This window comes from Sabethes cyaneus, chromosome 2, assembly GCF_943734655.1.
Source record: "Sabethes cyaneus chromosome 2, idSabCyanKW18_F2, whole genome shotgun sequence".
In the NCBI taxonomy this organism is placed as follows: domain Eukaryota; kingdom Metazoa; phylum Arthropoda; class Insecta; order Diptera; family Culicidae; genus Sabethes; species Sabethes cyaneus.
Window position 1 is genome coordinate 189160930 of NC_071354.1, and position 24990 is coordinate 189185919.

The 24990-nt window shown below is 41.1% G+C and overlaps 2 protein-coding genes across 2 annotated transcripts; one reads left to right on the forward strand and one right to left on the reverse strand.

Annotated features, from left to right (window-relative positions):
• Positions 1-962: 962 nt before the first annotated feature.
• Positions 963-14891, forward strand: LOC128738207 (golgin subfamily A member 4). Its single transcript, XM_053833167.1, has 7 exons — positions 963-1174; positions 1831-1906; positions 1967-2313; positions 2371-6315; positions 6378-6449; positions 6510-6632; positions 6695-14891. Exons 1-7 carry the CDS (start codon positions 1091-1093, stop codon positions 6719-6721), a joined length of 4674 nt encoding a protein of 1557 aa, XP_053689142.1. The 5' UTR covers positions 963-1090; the 3' UTR covers positions 6722-14891.
• On the reverse strand, positions 14572-24314 carry LOC128738208 (uncharacterized). Its single transcript, XM_053833169.1, has 2 exons — positions 23669-24314; positions 14572-16360 (listed from the first exon to the last, which is right to left on the reverse strand). The coding sequence occupies exons 1-2, from the start codon at positions 23809-23811 to the stop codon at positions 15073-15075; spliced, it is 1431 nt and encodes a 476-aa protein (XP_053689144.1). The 5' UTR covers positions 23812-24314; the 3' UTR covers positions 14572-15072.
• Between the last annotated feature and the right edge of the window lie 676 nt (positions 24315-24990).

Sequence of the window (24990 nt, forward strand, 5' to 3'; positions counted from 1 at the left end):
CTTTTCCATTTCTGACGAATAATAACGACTGGCTGCAGTTAACAGTTCGAACTGGCTGCATTTGACGTTGGATTTTTTCCTATCCGCGACTCTCTCTAAGCTTATCTCATTTTTTTAAATTAAAAAAATGCTTTTTTATTGTTTTCACTCGTCAAATTTGAAAAAGTCTTCATGTGACGATACAGTGACATCATATGTTACCATAATATGTGTAAATTTATTTACCGCTAAAATACCCAATTTCTTCATCTACTACAAAATTTAATGTAAATTTTATTTCGGAATGTCAACTTGAATTTTAGTTTATCCAGCTTTTTACGAGCCATAATGGCGGATGTTCGTAATAATTGTACAGTATTTTTGACATTTCCCCAATACATCGCACGTTTTCTTTCCGCGCATTCACGGTAAAACTAAAGGAATGTACGGAAAGAAAACGTGCGATGTATAGGGAAATGTCAAAAATGCTGTTTAAATATTACGAACCCGTCCGCCATTATGGCTCGTAAAAAGCTAGATACAAGTTTAGCGTGTAGAACAATTTGTTTTCAATACAATTTTTTTGAAATATCTGGCATCCTTGTTTGGTATTTATTCTCGCAAAGTTGCCAATCTTTAGATTATGTAAATAATATTTCAGATGCGCAACGCGCATTTTGATGATTTCTTTTGAATATTCAGATTCTTTATTCTAAAGGTACATTTTGAAACTGTGTATGGTATAATGAATATTTTTAACATAGTTAATATAGATAAGTTGCATTCTGATGTTTTTCTACTGAAAGAAATTATTGTACAAATAATTAAAATCGCAGATTTTCTCTTGCACATTTAAAAAATTTGGCAACCCCAGCAATTAATTGTGCAGTATCGAATCTGTCACTTTTGCAAAAGGCGAAGGCGAACTGAAAATTTTCTTACACGTAGTTTTTTTGTATTGTCTGAATTTCGGAGTTCCATCTGTGCACGTAATTTTGTGTGCAATTTTTGGTTTTGTGTCCCGTTTTAACCAGCAAACAGTTTTAATTAACTAGTTACGTTCCGCGGAACGATGTCAGTGTGAAAATTGACCTAATTACCGGGAGTGGATATGTTTCGGAAACTAAAGGAAAAGATCACCGAGGAGGTGAAGCAATCGCCTCAAAGATTGGAACAACTTTCCAAAGGATTGCAGGTGGGAGGAGCTTTGCACAAAATTGCATCGGTTCTAGTGCTTGATGAATTTGCGTTTCTACCTGGAATTGAAATCCGTTTTCCGCCGAGGAATGCAACTGCGCGTCGCCTAATTTTATTTACTGTGGCTTATCGGGGTGCCCACCCTTGACGAGACGAGTTGTGGTGTTTCGTAATTTTTTCTGCGTTTTGTCTTCTTTTTGCTGAAGAAACTTATTTACGACGACGGTGGTTCACGCCGCATACAGCAGCAAGGGACACGATGGTGGCTACTCCTATATACAGCGCGTGAATTTCTCTTTTGTTTTTGTAGAATTTGTTTTTATTAGCACATATTTTACGCTACTGTGGCTTAAACTGCTCACGATGTTTGTTTGTGATGCGCAGCAGTGCTCGGCGCTGGCCACTCCTTGCATAAACAAAAAAGCAACAAAGCTTTGATTTTCTTCGCTTACGTGTGTTTAATGCACTGTGGATAAGCATTGAATGCCAATTTAATTTTTTTTAATACATTGACAAAGAACCAAGGGATCGGCTTGATATTGAGGCATTAAATAATTAAAGACTAAGAACCAATAATTATTTTAAAACCTACTTTCATTTTAAATTTGGAAGTTAATAAACAACATTTATTTGTTTACGTTGTTCATTTTCTAGGCCGCAGTCAGTTCCGCTTCCTCGACCACATCCGAAATTTCCGGGAGTGAAAATTTCTTCAGCATTACAGAAGATGGTGAGTTCTACTATATTTATTTTCTAAACTGTGGTTTTAAAATTGATGCTTTGTTTTTAGATACACCTCAAAATTCTCCGTTACGCCAATCACAAACCGTAAATAGTAGCAGTAGTACTAGTACTCCTGTTCAGCAGAATCAGGTTAACAATAACTCCTTGGGTAATAGCAGTGCTTCGTCTGGCTCGACACCCAGTGCTACCTACAATAGTGGCAGCAACAACAACAACAATAGTAGTGGCAATAGCAACAATCTCAGCAATAGTTCGTTTCTTTCTAATCTGGCATCTGCAAATGCGACCAACAACAATGGAGTTTCACCCACCGTAAATCGGATCCGGCGCCTATCCAATTCATCAATGGCCAGCGATGTGTCGTTTCGTTTGCCTGCTTACGACTCTCCAGCGGTAATTTAATGTTTGTACGAAAAAATCTAGATTTCTCAATTTATTTGTTTATGTTAGATCTACCACCTGGAGACTGACGTCGACGTATCAGCCAGTGAAACGGAATCGGTTTCAGGCGCATCGACCACAACCAATGGTCAGTTGGATTTGGTGAGTAAGGACAAACTGTTTCAAGCTTATAAGAAAGCACTGGATCGCTACCAGAAGTACCGAGAACGGTACACCGAATTGGCCCGTCGTTATCGAGAACTGGAAAAGGATAACAACAAGGCCCGCTCGGTGCTGGTAGAAACACAGGACAAAGCGCTGCGACGAATAAGCGAGCTGCGAGAGCAGTGTTCACTGGAACAGCAAGCCAAAGCGCATTTGGATGGAGCTTTGCGGATGGAAATCGACGAGCTTCAGTGTGTGGTTAAAACGTTGAAATCAAAACTAAAAGCCGTTAGTGAACGAACGGAGGAAGCGAGTGTTAAAACCGAAGAACAGGACTTGATTACACTAGCTGGGGATGACGTCGACGGAAGTCTGGAGCAGCGAATTTCAGCATTGGAAAGTAAGCTGGCAGAGGAAATAAAAATCAAGGAAAGTTTAGAGAAAGAAGTTGAGTTATGCAAGCAGCGAGAAGAGGAACAAGCGCTAACCGTCGCTGAAAATAAAATGGCCATTCATTCGGAATTAGAGAGCAAAGAATCCGAGGTACGTAGACTCAAAGAACAACTGCAAAACATGGAGAAAAGTATGAAGCAAGCACTTTCCGATAAGGACATTTTGGGAAAAGAGGTAAATGAGATGCGAGATAGACTAACGGCAACGGAAAAAGTAGCTGCCAGGGTAAAAGATCTGGAAACTACGATTGGTTCCTGTAATGATCAAAAGAACAAACTTGAATCGAAGTTCGTCGAGTTCGAGCGCAAAATACTGGACTTAGAAAAGGAAAAAACTCGAATGAAAACAGCTTGCGTCAATTTCGAGCAAGAAAAAGACGAACTGTCACGTAAGTTGGTGGAAATGGACGCAAGTTTGAAAACCTCTGCCACCGAAAAGGAAACTTGTTTGGCAAAAATTAAAGAACTAGAAGATTTGGCTAATAGTGTTGATTCTACTGCGGAAATTGATGCTTTGAAGCAACAGATCGTAGTTCTAACTGCTGGCAGAGAAGAGATGCAGCAAACGGTTTCCGCCACTGCAGAAAGTCTTCGTCAAAAACAAGACGAATACGATAGCAATGCTAAAGCCACCGCGAATGAGATTGTAACCCTCCAAAATAGCCTGTTGGATAGGGAAACTGTCATTCGGCGACTGCAAGATCAACTGAAAGAGCAGGAATCAGCTCAGCAGGAAACCAGCGTCAGTCTTAAGACAGTTCAGACTGACCTTCAGGCAAAATGCCAGAAGCTGGTCGAACAGGAGGACGAAATAATTAAATTGAAAAAAACAATTTCTTTGGATCAAGAGCGGCTGGCGGAAATTAGCAAAGCTTTGGATGCCCAGAAAGAACTTCACGATCGGGATCGTGCTAGCAACGAAGCTAGTCTGAAGGAGGTTTTCGATCAAAATAATCATCTAACGTCGGAGTTGAAACAGTTCAAGGATAAGCTGGAAAAGGTTAATGCGAAGTTTAAGAAAATAACCGAGGAAAAGGGTAGCTTGAAATCACAGAACGATCAACTGCTTGGGGATATTAAAAGCTGTAAGCAGGAGATTAGTGGGTTGTTGCAACAGAAAGCTTCCCTAGCGGAAGAGATTCGAAACGTAAAGATCATCAATGAGAACTCAGAGTCGGAAGCTCTTCGATCTCTGCAGGAATCAATGCGAGTCAGTCTAGCTCAGGCAGATGAACGGTTGTTGGAGACGACACGAGATCTTAACCACGTGATAGAGTTAAAATCGGATGAAAACAAACGTCTAACCGAAGAGAAGGAAGAATTGGGGGAAAAATTAGACGGAGTCCAAAAAGAGAAAGATGATCTGGCGACAGAGGTTACGACTCTGAAATCTAAAGTAGAGTCATTGCGCAATGAGAAGAAGGATCTGGAGAAGACGCTTGAACGTGAAATTCGTGAGAAAACAGAACTCAAAGCGCAAGTAACCAATATCCTGCAGGAAATCGGGCGCCTAGAGGAGCAACTGAAGGATGTAAAACACTCGCATTCAATTATTTTGGACGAAAAACAAATCCTGGAGGAGAAAATTGAGCGGTTGCAACGTCAACATACGGACGCGAAGAGCAAGGCCGACAAGGAAACCTCTCACAAGTGGCAGGCGAAGATGAAGGAAAGTGAAAGTAAACTACAGAAGGTTGAGTGTGAAAATTCCCAGCTTGCGGAAAAGAACTGTCTTCTGGAGGAAAACAATCGTCGCACTTCGGAGGAGAATAAGAAGCTACAAGCTGCGTTGCAGGATGCCGAATCCACCCTCAAGCACGAGAAGAAAAAATCGAAGGAAGTGACGACCAGCAGCGATGAATGGAAAAAGAAATGCCAGGAGCTGGAGGAAAAGGTTAAAACTACCACGGATCAGTTGAATCAATGCGCTGGGGATAATGCAAAGTTGTTTAACGAAAAGGAACTGCTAGATCATCAACATCGTTCGTTGCAAGATGAATTGGAAGCGAAGGAAAAGGAGAAGTTGTGTGTACTGGATAGCAATAAATGTTTGCTTGAAGAGTTGACTCGAATAAAACAAACGACGGAGCAGTTGGAACAGGAGAAGCAGACACTAACCGAAGAATGTGATGCTTTGAAAGCAGAGATAGAAAAAGTGCGTTTGGAAAACGATTATCTTAAGGGAAAACAAATCGAACTGAAAGCGAAACTGGAAAAAGAGAAGCAATCGATTCAGGAGCAGAACAATGCTCTGCACCGTGAAATTGACTCGATGAAGAACAGTAACCAGAAACGTCTGCTAGAGCTGGAGGCATTGATAAAGAAGGCAAACGATGAAAAGCAATCATTCAGCAAAAACGCTACCGATCTGGAGAAAAAGTTGGAAAATTACGAAGAGATAAAAATCGAGAACGAATACCTTAGCACGTTGATCAAACAGCTGGAAGGAGAGCTGCACTCCGTAAAGGATGAACAAACAAAACTGCAGGCGTCTGCATCAGCCAAAGAAACGGAAATCAATTCGTTGAAGTTGAAAGTTAGCCAGAGCGAGCAAATAGTGGAGGAGAAGGATCAGGAGATTAAGAAATTGATTAACGAGTTTGTGGGAAAGGAAAACGAAATGAAGGCTAAGATACTAACGCTAGAGCATGGTAAGAGCGAAGCCGAAAAACGACTTACAGAAGCGTTAGCGACGAACAGTAAAAATGGGGAAGAACTTAAAGCGGAAAAGAGTAAGCATGCAGAGTTTGTTAAGCAAGCCACTGAAGAGCAGCGTACTTTGGAGGATAAACTAAGCGTAGCTGAGCAAGCACAGGAAGAACTTCGTAACAAACTCGAGCAAACGCAATCTGAACTAGAGGAAGCTGCAAAACAAGCAAGTATTTTGAAAGAACAGGAGACGGATGATTTACGACAACAGTTAAGATCAGCTGTTGAGGAATGTGAACGGTTGAAGGCGGAGTTGCAAAGCAACCGCGAGTTGCAGCTAGAGAACAAAAATTACGTTCGCGATTTAGATGAGCTCAAAAGCGAACTAAATACGGCAATGGCTGAGAAATTTGGCCTAGAGCAACAGAACATGCAATTGAAGGAGAAATTCGACTCATTCAGCGCAGAGACGGAGGAGAACGTTAGACGGTTTCAGGCGGAAATTGAGCAGCTGAAACAGCAGCAAAGTGACGGTGGAGACGAAAGGAGTCGTGCATACGACGAAATGGTCAGCAAGAAGGAAGAGCTGGAGAACAAACTGAAGAAGATCATGCACGAAGTGCAGGATGTGTCGAACAGAAATTTGTTCCTGGAGCAGCAGTGTGAAAATTTCCTGATATTGGAGCAGTCCAAGGAACGATTGAAACTGCAGAATGAGAAGCTTTCACGTCAGTTGGATGAAACCTTGGTAAGTTGAGGTGGATTACGGCGATGAATAGTAAATGACGGAATACTTTCATCTTCAAACAGGTTTCAATGCATCGCAATGAGGGTATAGCAGCCAATACTGAGTTCGAGTACTTACGGAATATTCTGTTCCAGGTAGATTTTATTTAGAATATTTGTTCTAAAATTCTGATTTATCTGTAACAATCCCTATAGTATCTCAGCGGTAACGTTAGTGGTAATAGCGTGACCCTTGTAAAGGTGATATCGGCTGTTCTGAAGTTCTCTCCTCAACAAACACAGGTCGTACTGGAAAAGGAAGCGCATCGAAGGTCACTGGTAAGACAAAACTAAAAAAAATTCCTAGCATTGCTGCCATAGCATCACTGCGCTATTTACAGATGGGACAGATCAATAATCTTCTATAGCAGGAAAAGTCTAACGCTGTTCACCAACAGCTATTGCAACCTCGTACTACTCAGTACCGGTACTATTAGGCTAAACGGAAGGTGAATATTTATTCGTTAATTTGGTTGAAGGTTTGTATGATCACCGATCTTTGTATTGACGCTCCAGCGCTTATTTGTTGTGACCAAGCAAAATGCTCAGAGGTTCGTCCAGGCGTACTGTATTTATAGAATGATTCGCTAAGTAGGGTCTCAAGAGTAGAATAAAACAAAAATGAATCGAGGTTAATGATTCGAACTGAACCGACAAAAAAATACATAGCATTGTGTTCACCAAACAAAAATTTAGTAAAGTTTTCCCACCCTTCAGTTTTAGTATGGGTAGTTACCAGGCAGGAGCAAAGCAGAACACGAATAGTATGACATAATTGAATATTTAATCTCTGAAGCATGTAACATAATTTGAAAGCCAATCAAAAGTTTTTTCCCTGGCTGTATCCAGGAAAAAACTATCTTCTTATCAGAATAAGATCTATTAGCTAATGCAAATAACAAATACTAGCGTTTCAACAGGTGGCAACCGGAACGGTATTGCCAATTTTACGAGAAATAACTATTACGATTACTATCGCTCTTACTAACTGATAGCGGTACAACTCATTTCTATAAAAAGAAAAAACAGCAACATAGGTAACATCTATATCGATAACCCATCCAAGAAACTCTAGTTAAAGTAGCTTAATAGGCGCAATCACACTCACACACATGCTCTAGATGTAGCTCCGAGGCTTCGGATTAAATCACAAGATCCCGTCTAAACACACCGTCGTCGGCAGTGCAATTCCCTAAAATTTTAAAAATCGCATGCTTCAACGTGCTAAATTAGGCTTAGATTTGTTGGACATGGTGTAACCATTTATTCGTTGTGCATTTCTCTGTCTGTGACTTTTATTTTTTCTCTTGTATTTAAAGTTTAATTGATTATTTTTGATTGTCCAATGCTTTTAATACGTACCAATATATCGTAACTATAATATCTAGTACTTTTTAAATTATTTGGAATTTATTTTTGGTTGTATGCGGTTGTGATAGGCTATACTTGTTTTCCCCAACGGAAGCAATTCGTCGTGATGCCTTCCCATGATTCAAGATTGCAAAGCACACACTATCAACGGTATTGTTTTTTTGTACTAGTAACATCTACAGGTTGTATTTTAGAGGGCGCAACCATAGGCCGCTTCTCTAAAACAAAACTTGGAGCTTAGTACCTTCTGGTTTCATCTTCGTTGTTTTCATCATATCGAACGAATAGTTACTGCACAAATGGTTGATTTTTAAGATCAGCGTCTTATTTGTAATGCAAATTTTGAAGAACAAAACTATAAGAATCGTTTCTACGCACACGGAAACGTTTATCTTTACTCGAAAAATTTAATAAAAAGTCAACAGTAAAGTACCAAAAGCATCAGTTGTCGCGCAACTTGGTAGTATTTCTATTGATTTCAGCGTATTCAGATTGATATATTCGAATATATGCGTGTAGTTTTGTTGCGACAACAGTATTGTATGCATAGAATTAAGAGTTTTAGTCTCAATTAATTGAAATCAATGAAATTACAACTTAGTGCGCGGCGACCATAACATGCGCGGTGAATGGTGCTTTCACGGTAATCAAACTCCCAACAGTTTTGTCAGAATTTGTTCTGTCATTTTTACTGTGTTTAATTATTCGATTTCAAATTTATATCTTATTTATTCTGATAAATTTTGTATTCTAATTAAACCGAATGGTTTCATTCACTGGTGATCATGTTATGCTTTTAGTTCAGAATGAATCTGATCCAAATGTAGAACCTAGCCGATGATGCATTTTTGTTAATATTTTTATGTAAAGTAACTTATCTAAAATAATAACGCGGCCATCACATCATAATGCTTATCCTTTGGATAGAACTGCAGCTCAAGTAATCTTTCTACGCATTACATTGCACGGGTTCTGCTTTCAATTTGAACCCTATTCTGATTTAAAGTAATAAAACCGTTGATGTGTGATACTAAAAAATTCAAAATTGAGCTAAAAATTAAAAATTGGGTCTGAAATAACCATATGATGCACACATGTTGTATGGAATTTAAAAATAATTAGAATCAAGGAAAAATGTGTAAAAATTCATAATAGATGAACCGTAAAATGACTTGTTAAAAAATTTAAGGACTCCATTTTCTGCGTGAGAATAAATTATGGAAAGTTATGATGTTAAGAAATCGTAAAAAGTTGTATCTAGGGAAGATTTGTTTAAATAATGCTAATAATTTGAAGACGAATTAATATTAGTATTTTTATTTATGCAGATATAGAAATACTTACATTACTTTTTTGGCAACAATCCGATGATCGATTCAATGTTGAATTTAAGTTGTATCTCGATGTTTGTCGAACTCGGACTGCCGTCCTCCACATGCCCCTCTATCGGATTCTCTGCTGAGTTCTGCTGATTCTCATCCGATCAAAATTCTGTTCAATAGCATTCTTCTTGGCCTAGGCCATTAAATCTTCCGTTTGGTAGTCGTCGCATTTAAATCGGTTCGAGAAATTCTGAAAAACAGATGTTTATTGTTATACGTCCGCTACTGGGACTGTTATGCGTTTGTAGCTTGGGACTGACATAGTTTGATATTTTTTTTCAACATTTTCGGATGTGTAATAGGACCTGGGAGAGTACCTTGTAGGCGGCATTTACCAGCGTAATACCGCGATAGTTGCAGCAGTCTAGATAACGCTTAATAATCGGTAATCGAATATTATAGAACTCAGCTTTCTCGAGAACGTTATCATTTCACATATGTCGGGGTTTAGTACCAAGCGATTGTGTTTGCACCATCCAGCGAATATCAACAGTTGCTCCTGGAGTGCGAGAGTGTCCGAAAAATCGTTAACTTTCGAAAACAGTTTCAAGTCATCGGCGAATACAAGCCGAGGATATTTGAGCATCAAGTTGACGTCGTTGAAATAAATAAGAAAAACCAACGGTCCGAGATGGCTGCCTTGTGGGACTCCGGAAAAAAAGCGTTGAAAACCGGTGAGGTGAACCCATCGATAGACACATTAATAATAAGAGCGGCCCTCCAATGCCCAGTTTATCCAGTTTTGCGACGGCGATTTGATGATTCAGTTTGTCGAACGCGACAGAGAGGTCCGTGTAGATAACGTCTGTCTGAGAACGGTCGTCATGGCAATCCGTTACGTACCTAGTGAGTGTTAGTAGATTGGTAGACGTTGAGTGCTTGGGCATGAATTCGTGTTGCTCGTCAGCGATGTATTGCTGGACGAACGAGGAAACTGGCACCATCACAACGAACTCGAAGAGTTTCGATAATGCACATAAGGTAGATATTCCTCTGTAGTTGTTTTTGTTTGTCTGTCTTTTGTTCCCCTTCTTCTGTATTGGAAACATGTGGACGTATTTCCAAGCAGAAGGAAATATACCTGAGCTAATCGAGGAGTTAAATAGACGTCGGATTGGAGCAGCCAAGGCATCGATGCAGTTCTTTAGAAAGATTGAAGGTGCGCCATCCAGTTCACTGGAAGTTGAGCCGTTCAACAGGCTCTATGACCATACTGCTACACTTAACCTGGAATGTACGCGCTAGTGTCAGGAATCGAGTTTTCAGTACCTCGCAGATAACGTCGAAGTCGAAGCTGGATTTAGAGCGATTAAGGTGGTGTTGCAGACTGGTGATCGTACTAAAAACTATTGTAGCTGGTTTGCTTTGGGCGTGTATGTGGAGGTTCGCGCGAATAGGTGGGCAATCCACTTTCGAGGTCGGCACTCGGCATATCGGCGACAGATATTGTTCTGATCACCTCTCGACGAGTATTCAGTGGGTCAAGAAGGATGGATGGTACTAGGGACTCCATACTGGAGCGCAATACTCAAGATTGGGTGGCTTAGTGCACAGTAGAGCACTTTGAGACAATGGATGTCGTAGAAGTTCTTGACGATGCGCATGATAAATTTGGGGTTCCTACCCAGGGCCTTTAATTATCACCGAATTTCAAACAAAACAGAAAATCTTTTTTCTTAGCATACATTGTTTTTTATGCCTCTGAGTTTCGTATGTACAACTGCACAGTGATTTTCATCATAGTATACAAGTTCAATATATCGTGAAAATAGAACAGGAGAAAGTGATTTTCAAACCCAGAAGGTGATATTCACTTCAGAAAAAAAAACATTTTTAAATGCAGTAAATGAAAAGAAAAATCTTATGTCCAACAGCTGAACGCAATAGATGCTAAATAACAACATAAATTTTTTTTATTGATTTTCACTGCTCAAACGTGAATATCAGTTTGTTACAATATCACAGGGCGCTGATATTCTATATTCTCGTGCATGAAGTTCATGCTTGCTGTATATAGTTATTATGTACGTTTGATCAAAGCAAGCAGATTATCAATGCAAGGTAGACTGATAATCCAGAAGTTTGAACGTTATGCTTATGAATATTAACAGCACTGTTCCTACCCTACTAACACAGTTGTTACAAACCAGTTGCGTCAATCGATATATGACTAATTTCAGTCGTAAATAAGTCGTTGCAACCAGAAGTGCGCAAAGGTTGCTGCTTGGGAACCTTGTTGACAATAAATGCGATGTTTTGGTTAAAATCGAGCTTAGAGTCGAGCAGTATTCCCAAGTGCTTGACATAGTTTTTGCGGCGGAAAGGCACGTCTGATAGCGGTTAGTCAAAGACGAGAAGGTTTATTGTCCTGGAGAATATTATAACTTCACATTTGTCGGAGTTCAGCAGCGTGTGGTTATCTATGCACCATTTCGATTCAAAGTTTGCATGAAAGTCGATTGCTGCTTCTGCAGAACCACCGCATTTGGACGGAAGCTCTACTTTTGCACACTGCTTTCTTAAGCAGAATTTGTCAATATACGAGATTCGCGGACATTTGAGCAGGAAATTAACATCGTTGAAGTAGATGAGAAAGGCCAAAGGTCCAAGATACTGCCTTGTGGAAACCCAGAACAAGCAGTGAAAGATCGTTGAGTGCCTTATGTGTCCATATCCGCTGGTCCGGCAGAACAAAGGGATGAAATCAGAGATCTCCACTGCCGACGGTTACACGCAATGGAATTTACCTGTCGCCAGCACAGGTTCTCGTCTACTGACCGGATGTCGTTGGCAGAGTCGTTGCGGAGTCGTCGTCGTCGTCGTCGTTCGTTTATCGTTTCGATGTTGTGTGAGCAAGACAATGTCGTCGCCTGTGATATGGTCTACATATGACCATCCAGAGGATGGTTCAGGATTATCTTACAGAGTACTTTAAGAGTAATGCAGAGCAACGTGATGCCACGCCAATTACCGCGTTCAGTAAGGTCTCCTTTTCAGGGAGTTTCACCAATATGCCCTGCATCCAGTCCTCCGGAAAAGTTGTAGTTTCCCATACATTGCTGAACAGCTGATGCATTATCTGGGCTGACAAACATGGGTCAGTTTTGAGCATCTCGGCCGAAATACAGTTTATCCCTGGCGCTCTGTTCGATTTCATAAGCAGCCATCAATGCTTCAATTTCATCCAGTTTGAAACTCGGAAGAGGATATCACCATTGGCGGCGGCGGGCTGACAAACATGGGTCAGTTTTGAGCATCTCGGCCGAAATACAGTTTATCCCTGGCGCTCTGTTCGATTTCATAAGCAGCCATCAATGCTTCAATTTCATCCAGTTTGAAACTCGGAAGAGGATATCACCATTGGCGGCGGTGGTTTCTTCTTGTTCGGCTAGGAAGTTAATCCACGCACTTTTGTCTCACCTCATGCTTGTTTAACAGCCCTCTTCAGTTCGGTGTATCGTTTACGGGTAGTAGTCTAAGCCGATCTGGTTCGTGCTCGCTCAATACCGGATTTCGCCTCTCGCCACTCGTCGATCTTCCTCCAAGTTTCATTCGAAATCCACTCCGTCCACCCGCTGCGCGCTATGCCGAGGGTTTTGCCACTGGTCGTAATGAAGGCGTTCTTGATGCCGGTCCATTGCTCTTCGACGGTTCCACCAGGTGGCAACTCCAAGGTTCAGGACTCAAATTATTCGACAAACTTTTCACCTCGAAATTTTCCAACGTGCGGACATCGTACCGACTTCCAACTTTCTCCTCCCGTCGTTGGACACGGGCGACGCTCAAACGTATCTCAGCGATAACAAGACGATGATCGGATACAATATCAGGGCTACGTTTGTTGTGTACATCTTTGCTTCTTCGCCATTTTTGGTTGAAGCAGATGTGGTCGGTTTGGTTTTCTGTTCGGCCGTCGCATGAAACCCACGTCAGTTTATGTGCTGGTCTATGGGTAAAGGATGATCCACCAATAATGACCATGCCTTTATTACCACCAAATCCTGTTAACACCTCCCCGTTTTCGCTCATCTTTCCTAGGCCATGACGTCTCATGATGCGTTCAAGGTCCGCGTTGTTTGAGCCAATCTTTGCGTTGAAGTCGCCTAGGTGGATTTGGATATCCTCCTGGATTTTCTCAACCACGCTGTTCAGCTGACTGTAGAAACTCTCTTTCTCCTGCATGTCGACAGCATCTGTTGGTGCATCACTAGATTGCAGTAAGGTTTTTGACCCGTGTACTATATCTGGCCACGATTATTCTCACGTCGAGATCCTTCATCTGGTCGACACATTTGATTTCGGTATCATGGAACTTGTACCTAAAAATGGCAGGTTCTCGAATACGGGCGAAAGCATTTTTCAGGATTGACCAGTGCAGGTTGTACCAATTCAGATGTCAACCTCTCGTTGAAGATAAATTGCATCAACCTTGGAGCGTTTCAGTAAGCAAATTTTAAAATCGTTGGTGAAGGATAAACGAGATACGGTCCCAAATGATTTACGGTCCCAAATGATTACCTTGTGGGATACCAGACGTGGCCGGAAATGCATTTGATTGAAAACCTGCAACTGCCACAATCAGTTTAGACCTACGAGGTAGGAACTAATTCAACGCAACATACTGCCGGTGATACCGAGTCTTTCCAATTTAGCAATCGCAATAGCATGATTGATTTTGTCAAACGCCGCAAACAAATCAGTATAGATGATTTTATGTTGATCATCACTCAGATATTGTTTATAGCGTGTGAGTACGTGACGAGATTTCTCGGCAGTTGTTGACATCTTTCTGATAGCCCACTTGAGATGGATGAACCAAACACGAGTCGGAGGCGAGTTAGCAGATTTTCAATGTATCTGGGCCGGTTTTAGTCGAAAATGTTAACGTTGTGTCGGCTCGATAGATCTTTTCGTCACCGATGTTGAGCGTCATTAGCGGAACATAGCAAACACTTGGCCGTCGCAAAAGCTTCATGTGAATTTATCGGCAAAGAGTTGGCAGACATACTGGGGCTCCGAAGCAACCGATTTATTAAGGGTCGTAGTTGAAAATGTGCTCGATAACATGCTTTCAGGTAGTTCGTGGTTTCACCTTCATATTAAAAATTCGATACGTAATTTTGAAATATTCAGTCACATGTTTAATTGAAAATTGTTCAGTTAGTTTAAGACAATTTGTCTTACCGGAAAAATGGTCGCATATTTGTCAGAACCTAGGTCTCGAAGCTCTATCTTCTATGCAAAAAAAAAAAAAGTTTTGAAAATTACAATTTAAATTTTTAAAATTATTATTCGTTTTATTTGAGTGGAAGAAACTATACAAACCTTTTACAGTTTATTTGTAAGACTTTTGTTATAAAGGACACACGGTGTAAAAATTTCTGTGCAAGTCGAATCATACTGGGAATGCATCTGGGGAAATCAAAAAACTCGTATAGCTTAAAAAAATCAGTTTTATTATTGTCACATTAAACAAAACTTCTTTATATTTTGTTTTAAAATTATTCTACAACACTATTTGCTCACAATTGATATGTCTGCTGTTTGCTACTCTTTTCGGTTGAGAGACAAAAACAAGAAAAAATCTCTGCCGCTAGAACATGTAAAATAAAAGAAGTATAAACGAGTCTATCCTTACGTTACGAAAATTATAGCTTATAGTTTAAGTATCATTTAACATTAAGAGTTTATCTAGCAAACAAATGCAGTTATACCGATCAATTTTAAATTGATGAAAACTTATTCAGTTTTCACAGCAAAAGGAAAATATAGAAAAACTAATACAATCACAATTCAAACCCTACAATTTTTCGAAAGAAACAATCTTCCTCTCTCAATCGTTTGCATGCGCGTATAAAACTTAACGTAAAAGTGTGCAATATCACAAACGAACATATTTACCACAGGCACAATTAAAATGCAAATTTGTGTGGAAAACTATACAACTCTTCTTAACTGTCGTACGTTCATTTTTGTGCTAGGAAGGACAGGAACGACTTGGTATGAGGGTTGATCTTCTGGGGCGACTCATCGTCCAGTGTCAGATCATCCCAGGCGAGATTTTCGACGTTGTCTTCCTCGGCGCTGGCCGACACCACCGTATGGAGCTTTCGACTAACACCGTTGCCACCGTTCTGTACCGTTGGTGAGCCGTTGGATGCAGGTGAGCTGCCTTTCCCGGATCCCTTGGTGTTTTGTTTCAACACCGAAGGATTGTCCGGTGTTTTGTTTCTTATGTGATTGTTGGCGTTCGGTACTTTAGGCGGTGTGCGATCAGCAGAAGCTGGTTTGAACTTTTCTGCAGGTGTTTTACGATGCTGAACTGCTTTCTGATTAAGGGGTGGCTTTGGCCGCTGGTCCTTTTTTGGCGAAGTATGGCTTAGGGGTGGTCGATGATTTACTGCATTGGTCAGTTTCTTCGCCGACGCATTCGTTGCCTTAACGACGGGAGATACGTTTGGTTTGTCCTCTTGTTTTTTCGGTTTCTGCGGTGATGGTTTAGAGCGCATCTGTTTTACGGTATCAGTCTTCTCTGTGTTGCTGTTACTATTTGCACTTTTAGAATTGGTTCTGTTCGGTTCTGTACTCGTCGGCTTGTTCGAGTTTACCTGATCAGATTTTTGTACAGTTTCGGGTTGCTTTGCTGATGAATTCTCGTCTGGTTCAAACAAGTATTTACCGTAAAGTTTTTCCAGCAGCTTAGTGCCGAGATTGAAGTTTGTGTAGAACAAGTCCAGCGCCATCAGCAAATACGCTTTCGTCCTAGAACTTAACCCAGCTACGTTGATGAGACACTTCCGAATGGAATAGTTAAGATCTTCAATTTCCTGCTTGTGTTCAACAGCCGCTTCGCCACCATTCAACGTCATCTGGGAGAGTATCACTTTGGCGAATTCTGGATCGATCGTATGTGCTTCGTTCTCTTCGCACTTTTTAATTTCACTTTCCAACTCGGTTGTCAGTAATAACAATAAGCTTTGTCCTAATATTAACACCCGCTTTCCATTGACGAACTTCTTTCGGTGATAGTATTCCCCAAGTAACGTAATCGAATTGTAAAACTTTTCCAGACTGTCTCGTTTTAGCTCTTCGATGCTTTGGAAATTCCGCTGCAAAATGATGAGCATTGCATTCCGTAGTTTCGTTTCCTTTATCACCAGGTCATCCAACTGGCGGGATGCAAAGATGATGGCCATACTGACCGCAAACTTGCCATCGGATAGCGCTATCCGGTTGAGGTAGGTAAATAAATCACTGTTGAGTACACAAGCAAATGGGATAATTGAAAATGATTTAAATAAATTGATAGTTTTTTAAAGATCGTATTATATTTCATACAAGTCCATAGAGCATCGATCACTTGAAAAATGGTCATAAAAATATGAGTATTTAATGACTTGAAGCCATTATAGAATCTATAATACTAATTATCTACCAAGTGAGTGTATGTACTCCATGTTAGGCGCTGCTCACAACACCGTCTGACTTGGAGCGGGCATCACAAGACTCGGAGGTGTGTCGCTAGTAAGGCAAATGCCTACGAACAAACTAGAAAATTGGACTCGGAACGTTCGACATGGACCCAGGTCGCGAAATACGAACATGAAAAGAAGTTGGATATCTGAAACTACGGGCAGCTGTATTTTGCAAGATGCGAAAGTCAATATTGCAAATCGAGCAAGAAGCAAACGAGGCCCACTCTCTCGCGAGCGAGTATGAGCAGCATAGCATCCAACGCTTACTCCACTGACGCAAGCGTGCGACGAACAACCGCTGGCACTATGTGCATACATTTTGCTACCCGCACACTCGTAGCATCGTTCTGCACAACCCACTCACAAAGTCAACAACTGATGAGCTGTCTTTCTTTTTTTTATGTTTTACTTGTCTCTGACTTTGTCCCGGTCTAACGTAAACTATTTTTTATTAAAGCTGGAGGAAGGTGGCCTCCGTTCTTTGGTGGGAAGAATGGTAGACTGGATGAAACTGCGAGACTTCGATATGACGCCAAAAATACACTGCGTAGTCGATAATTGGCGAATTAAAACTCTTCCGGACTAATGACACCTGTAAGCTCTATCAGAAGAACCAATTTTGTAAGGGCTGCCCAGCTGACGAAACCTGACATGTGCGGGGTGGAGCAGTGAAACCAGATCACAAACGAGCGCTAGATGATCGAGTGATGGAAGCAGCTTTTTGATGAATACCCCGATGGCGATGTTCAGAAGAAGGCGGAATGGAAATTAATCTTGGGCTGTCCGCGCAAAATACTAACCTCCCAGTACCAGATCTTCAAGCGGTTAAACGAGAAACAACGCTGCTGAGCCTAATACAGAGCTACCGGTAAGGACTAACTATCAACAGCGCTCTACAAACTCAATAGAGAAACCATGGCAACACTTCAAAAATGCTACATGGTCTGGGGGGAGGTGATATTACCGACGAAGTTAATGCAAGAATTTGTTTATCGATTTCCAATTAGTATACGATCAAGACGATTGAGATCAGTTACCACAGACAGTGGACGAACTTATGCAACGAATCAAATCAACGTTGCATGAAAGGACATGTTTCATGTGTATCTCAGGGGGCTCTCTGGGTTGAGACGAGGTCTGGGCATAGGCGGTCTGAGACAGCACATAAAGGGTGTCCCGCATCAAATTGCACCACGAAAGAAACGCTATGGAATATTACCTAATTGACCGATTCTATAAATATTTCATTCAACTTCAATACCATAATCGTATGCTCGCATATTACGCTTAACTCCACTGATAAGGTTCTGTACAACATCTGGCTGCAGCTTTTTCTGTACGGAAACCCAGTTTTTCTTTGTCTTCCTCAGATTTGACCTCCTTGGGATGCTTCCACAATGCCTGTTTTATAATAGCCCAGTATTTTGCGATGGGCCTTAATTCCGGTGCGTTGAGGGGATTCATATCCTTGGGTACGAAAGTAACTCCGCTGGCTTTGTACCGTTCCAGGACATCCTTTGAATAGTGGTACCTGGTACGAAGCTATATCCAGCCAGAAGATCGTGTTGCTTCAACAAAGGAAGCAGACGCTTCTGTAGACACTCCTTGAGGTAGGTTTGCCTGTTTACAGTCCCGGTCATCACGAACGGGGCACTCCGTTTGTCACATGAGCAAACTTTGAAAGTTTCTGCATCCTTACTTCTTCCAGAACATCAAACTTGTATTGAAAGGTAAAATACTGTATCCTCGGAAGCTGCCGGAAGTTCGCTTTGACGTAAGTCTCATCATCCATGATGAGACAATGAGGCTTCGTCAGCATCTCGCTGTGCAGTTTCCGGACCCGTAACTTTCCCACCGTATTTTACCGTTTGTCGCGATTTAGAGCCTTCTGTACTTTGTACGTATGCAGTCCCTCCTGGTTCAAGGCTATTTCCTTCAGTCATGTTCCTTGGATACGACAATGCTACAAATTTATTGACGAAAGGCTGTCTAAAATAAAAGTATCGAATGCACTAAACAGTGTTCACAATCTTGGTGACTCTCTCAATAGCCTGACTATTGACTTACTTACTTACTTATGTGTCCATGTCCGCCGGTCCGGCAGAACAAAGGGATGAAGGCAGAGATCTCCACTGCTGACGGTTACCCGCCATGACTTTTACCTGTCGCCAGGACAGTTTCTCGTCTACAACCCGGATGTCGTTGGCTAAGCTCCGTCGCCATGAGCCTCTGGGTCTGCCTCTTCTACGTTGTCCTTGTGGATTCTAGTCGAGTGCTTCTCTGCAAACCTCGTTCGCTCCTTTCCTCAAAGTGTGTCCGATCCACTTCCACCTACGTTCACGAATTTCTGTTGCTATCGGCCGTTGATGACACCGACGATGGAGTTCCTCATTGGATGTCCAGTTATCAGGCCACCAGGCACGAATGAAGTATCGCAGGCACCGGTTAATGAATATCTGCAGTTTTTGCGTTGTCTCCGCTGAGATGCACCACGTTTCGCAGGCATACAGCAATACGGATTTAACGTTTGAATTAAAGATTCGGGTTTTCGTACGTAGAGTGATCTGGTTTGAGCGCCAAATGTTTCGCAGACCTGCAAAGGCACCCCTGGCCTTTCTGATCCGTGTGGCTATATCAGTCTTGGTACCACCATCGGGCATTGTTTGGCTACCAAGATATTGAAAGGCGTCTACCTGCTCAACTTGTTGTCCCGCTACTGTGAAGTTGGTGGAATTGTCAGTATTCACTACCATAGGCTTAGTTTTCGCTACATTGGCAGCAGGTCACAGGCTGCCTGGGAGTTCTCGGAGAAGTCATGTAACTTGCTCTGCATATCGTTTCGGCGTTGTGCGAGCCAGACAATGTCGTCGGCTAGGTCAAGGTCATTTAGCTGCCCCATCGTTAGAGGATTCCAAGGCAATCCTCGATTTGGTCTACTGTCAATTGCTCCAACTAATATCTCATCCATAACGATGAGAAACAGAAGCGGTGATAAAATGCAACCCTGTCTCACGCCAGCAGTAACCCTTATGGGGTCGGACAAGACGCCGTCGTGTAAAACCTTGCACGAGAACGCCTCGTACTGAGCCTCGATGAGATGGACTAGCTTATCTGGAACTCCTCTACGCCTAAGTGCGCCCCAGATGTTTTCGTGGTTGAGTCGGTCGAAGGTCTTTTCGAAGTCAACGAACACCAGCAGAAGAGAGTCCTGGAATTCGTTGATCTGCTCCAATATAATGCGGAGCGACTATTGACGATGCTATGATTAGGCAAGCGTCTCTAAGGTTGAAAAGCTCTGCCTCTAGTGGACTTGACGGCATACCTTCAATCTTTTTGAAGAACAGTATTGATGCCTTGGTAACTCCAATCCGTTGTCTTTTTTGCTCATGGATGCTCTTTTCCCATTCATGTTCAGTCCATAAAGAGGGTAATAAAAGAAACGTATACAATTACAGAGAGATCTCCGTCTTATGTGCAGTATTGAAACTCTTCAAGCTCGTTATGATCGTGCCAAATTCCACGATTGTCTAGCTGAACATCGTCGTTGGGCAACACGAATTTATGTTCAAGTGCTTAACGTCCACCAATTTACTGACACTAACTTGCTACGTAATGGAGCGTTTCGACGACCGTTCTCAAACAGATGTCATCTACACGGGCTTCGCTGTTGCTTTTGACAAGCTAAATCATCAAATCACCGTCGCCGTGTAAAGACAGACTCGGCATTGGAGGGCCGCTACTCCAGTGGCTTATATCGCATCTGTCGAATCGTCTTGTTAAAATATCTATCGACAGGTCCCTTTCGTCGGTTTCCGCCGTTTTCTCTGGAATTTCGCAAGGTAGCTAGCTCGGACCGTTGTTTTTTTAATTTATATTAACGACGTCAACATAGCGCTCAAAGGTCATTAATCAATCATCTGATAGTATCGCTATCGAGCTATCGATATTCGCCGAATGGTGCAAAAACAATCGTTTAGTACTAATCCCAGATAAATGTGAACTGGGGTGACATTGCGATTTTTTATCGCGGTCAGTTTTACGAAAAAATGGCGTCATCCGAAAAGCAACGAATTTATTTTGCGCAAGCACCTGGAAAATCCTCAACTCTCTCATCGGGACATCGGAAAACAACTCGGTATCGTGTAGCCAACGGTGAGTCGTGTGAATGAAGGTTACTACGAAACTCTAAGGCTGTGAACCATTTCGCGAAATTTTTAACTTTTTGGTTAAAATTTGACAGTTCGATGGTTATTTCTCCTTGAGTGGTTAAAATCAGTTCAGAATGCGAACCATTTCATATTTGACGGATTGATAGTTATTTTTGCTCAATGTGAGCATAGAAGGTGAGGATGAAAATATTGTTTATTCTGTCCGAGTTAGAATTGGATGAATTTTTGATGTTCATTTGCTTTTATTTGATAGCTAAAATTCATCTCATTTCAACCCAAATTGTTTGAACAAATTTATTATGCGATAAGCATCCATACCAATGTAAAAAAAATCCAACGAAAAATCAGTGAAACACGTCGAAGCTCTCTTCCTCACCTGTGCATATCTCATTGGCTCTGAAGCGAACCATCGAACTGTCAAAACCTTGGTCAAAACTAACCATGCTCCCGAGCAGGGTTATTTTCGACAAACCATCGAACTGTCAAATTTTAACCAAAAAGTTAAAAATTTCGCGAAATGGTTCACAGCCTAAGCATCAAACGGAAGGAGAAATGCGGTCAGAATGGATGTTTTATTGGTCATCAGGATTACAAGCGTAGCGTGGAAGCGTTCAGGCGGAATCCCAATGCTTCGATCAGGGATGTGGCCAAAAAGTTGAACCTGTCCAAGTCTTTCGTTTGGAGAGTTAACTACGCACGTATATAAAATTTCATGCAATACTGGCACCACTTCGAACCGAACCTTTGCTTGCAATAAAATCTAGTATCTTAACCAAGGCTTGAATGACCTTTGGACATGATCCTTTGTTTTCCACATCGCAAAACCTTCAACCAATAGAAGTCATAGACCTTCCATAGATTTAGTAAAAGTTGTAACTGACAGAGTCTAGTTACGTAAATAAATAGCATTAACAGCAAAATCAAGAACAACCATTTCCAACCAACATTTTTACCGACTTTAGATTAACCGACAAGACAGGTGTAGAAGCCATTTTTTGCGTAGTTCTTCGTTTTATTGTTTCTGCGTATAACACGCCAAGAGGTGTAGCCAGATAATATTTATTCTATGACAACATATTTGTAAACTCATTTGAAACACAATAGATAGACTTGACCTCGTGTTTTTGTTTTAACTTATAATGAAGTCAGGCATCCGAAGAAATTGTTATACTGGTAGTTTTTACTATGGACGAAAGGAATGGTAGTAGAAAGTATAAAACAAGATTGTTCTATGAGAACCATACGGCGGGACAAGACGTGAAGGGAAAAGGGCAGAAAATGAAATAAAACGTAACGAACTATAAACCTAGTGAGTGCGGCTTTAATGACCCTCTGTTTATCTAATTTTCCACTCTTTCCCCTTCACGTCCTGTCCAACCAAAGTGATACTATAAAACACCTTCATATTCATTTAACTTTCGTATTCCACTAAGACGCTCATAAAAACTTTAGACCTTCTTTTCGTTACTTTCTTCCACCACTCCCTTCGTCTTTTGAGAAGACTACCGTTATAAAAATTTACAAAATAGATGCAATTTATTTAGTAACAATATTCAATAAAACATCGTACGGCTTAGTAGTAGATTGTAATCGTCCACTTTTCTTTGCCGTTCTATCAAGCACTTCGGTTACGGTTGCCATCACATCATGATCACGGTGAATACTCAGTGACGCACGTCCATTTACACGATTTTTACTCATCGTGTTTTTTAAATAACTTATTTGTGTCATCGATGCAAAAGACTTCTCGTTCGTCTCGGTGGTCGCTAGTAAACTGGAAGCGTACATAAAATTTTCAACAGCTTGTGCAGATTTGGGAATGCTTTAAGATCGCATTCCTCAAGCTGTAATTATAGAATGAAAAAGTCATCAGAATTTCTAACTAGTAAAATAGGGTAAAACCAATGAATAGATTACTTCCAAATAAATAGCCTTGCAGATTTTTTGAATATCTTCAGCATAAGTTGATAACATATTACAGTCAAAACTTGTTGCTAAAGTTCGTTGAAATTCAAAAAACACTGAAAAAATATTTGCAAAAGCGTATTTAATCCAATGTCAAGTAGAATAAATTACTTTTGCTTCAATCGATTTAACCAGAGAACTTCGAAAAGTTTAACCTTACAAGTGATAACTAAACATTCATTTCTCCCGTCGCTACGCCCATGCAATCTTCTAAATATCAAAATCGATTGTAAATAAAGAAAGCAAAAGTTGTGAGTGGGGAGCTACAACCGCTACAACAGTAGAAACGTGATCTACTACTAGGTATACCTACTAGCTGGTTGCGACGAAGCATTTTTTCTGCATCACCGTCTATGGGAAAAATATAGGTCGGCGAATAGGATTGACTGGTTAATTGTATTACGGAAAGCATTCACGTGTTGCTCTTCAAACGATTGACCCAAACGGGAGTTATGTGAAACCAGTTCCAACCCATAGATTTTTTTATTTTCTTTATTTGTCTCCTAACATGTTTCGTTTTTTCGTTTTTAATCATTCAGAATTGTTTTTCAAAGTTTTGTATTTTCAAAATGATTTAAGCTCATGATTTATTCTCTTATTTTTATGCTTTTCGCAGGAGGCCCGAAAAACACGAATTACTCGGAATGTCATACAGCAAGCAGCTTCACATTTCACCCGCATGAGTCATTTAACTCCTTCTGCGGAGTAATGGTACAGCCTATGCAAAACCCGTTCACATTTAGACTACCGTCGCTGACTACTAGAATGACTAATGATAGGTATCAATAGAGATCGAAACACCATGCTTTAGGAATGTTACGTGCCAAACCACACGTTGACGGCCCTGCTACAGAGAGGATCAATGAACTTTCCCACACCCACGGACCTTCTACTCTAAGTGATCGATGCTTACGGAAACATAGACCCGTTAAATATGTCTCATTTATATTCACCTCAGCGTTTGATCATCGACGATGTGCGTCTGGAACAGGGTGGCGAATTTCCGCAAGTGGTAGGTCACCTGGATGGTATCTGCATCGACATCTATCCTGCGGATTTCCTGCTCAAGTTCAGCAAATTTCGCTGCATTATCCATCACTGCTCGTTCACCTTGTCTTCTTGTCGTCTCTGACGCGCACTCGCACGACGGCACTTTCGAGGCAGCTGGGAGATTTTATTTTTTGTCAATTTTGACTGCTTTGCCTGCCGTTTCTACGTCACTGATGGCACAAAAAGAGGCACAGGAAATTTGCTCGCATCTGTTGCTTTGGGACGCGGTATACTTCGCACGACTATACAACGTTAAATTAATTTAATTGTTTCCACGCTTTATAGATCCGCATTAATAACTACGTATTGTTTAGAAGATCACAGATAATTCAATTACAGTTTCTTCCTGCTATTGATATCATAAACGACAAACAGCTTCGCTCTTACTGAATCGTGATCAGCCGTCAATTCATTCACACCTCAGACGGATATCTCGGTGTCACACAGAAACCAAACAAATATTATTCCAAAAATATTTAAACACGAAATAGTAATGTAACGGTTCGATGCTAAACACTAAATAACTCCGAATTTTTCCTACAGATTAATTATACTCTTCAGACCTTGACCGGCGATGTTGTTGGACAGAATGCTCGTTGAGATGTGAAGGTATCTCTCAGCTTGACGAATACTGCCCCGTCTATGCCACACGGTGACGGCGGTGAGGTACACACCACTGACAGTGCGGATGGTATCACCAATACCTTTGCAGCTCTGGCCGAATTCAAAACCACATTAGAGACTATGTACGAGTACGACAATGAACCTACGGCTACGTAGTGAGCGCAGCTTAAGCCGGGTCTAATCTTTGACTGTAGTTAGAGGCTGTGCTATAATTCGGTACCCCCAAGTGGCCGGACAGGTAAAGTTAGCGCTTTATGTCATTTTGCACCTGCTGCGGCGAGAATTACACTTCGCCCGTTTGTAATCGGAGCTTGATACAAATTGGATTAAACTAATGTTCTTTTCAGCAAGAATAAATATATAACTGTCCTTGGAATCAAATTTTATAAAACTATTCAACAATGAAAGGCCCACCTGGACAATTCATCCAATGTTCGTTCTTCACAAAAAGCACATTTCCTTCCTCATAAAAAATGAAAGGTCCAGCCAAATTTGTTCTAATTCATTTTCATATATTTGGTTAATGACTAAGTATTCTTTGAAACAATTTTAGTTGAAATGTTATTATAAAACATAACATGACATTCGAATGACAAATGAG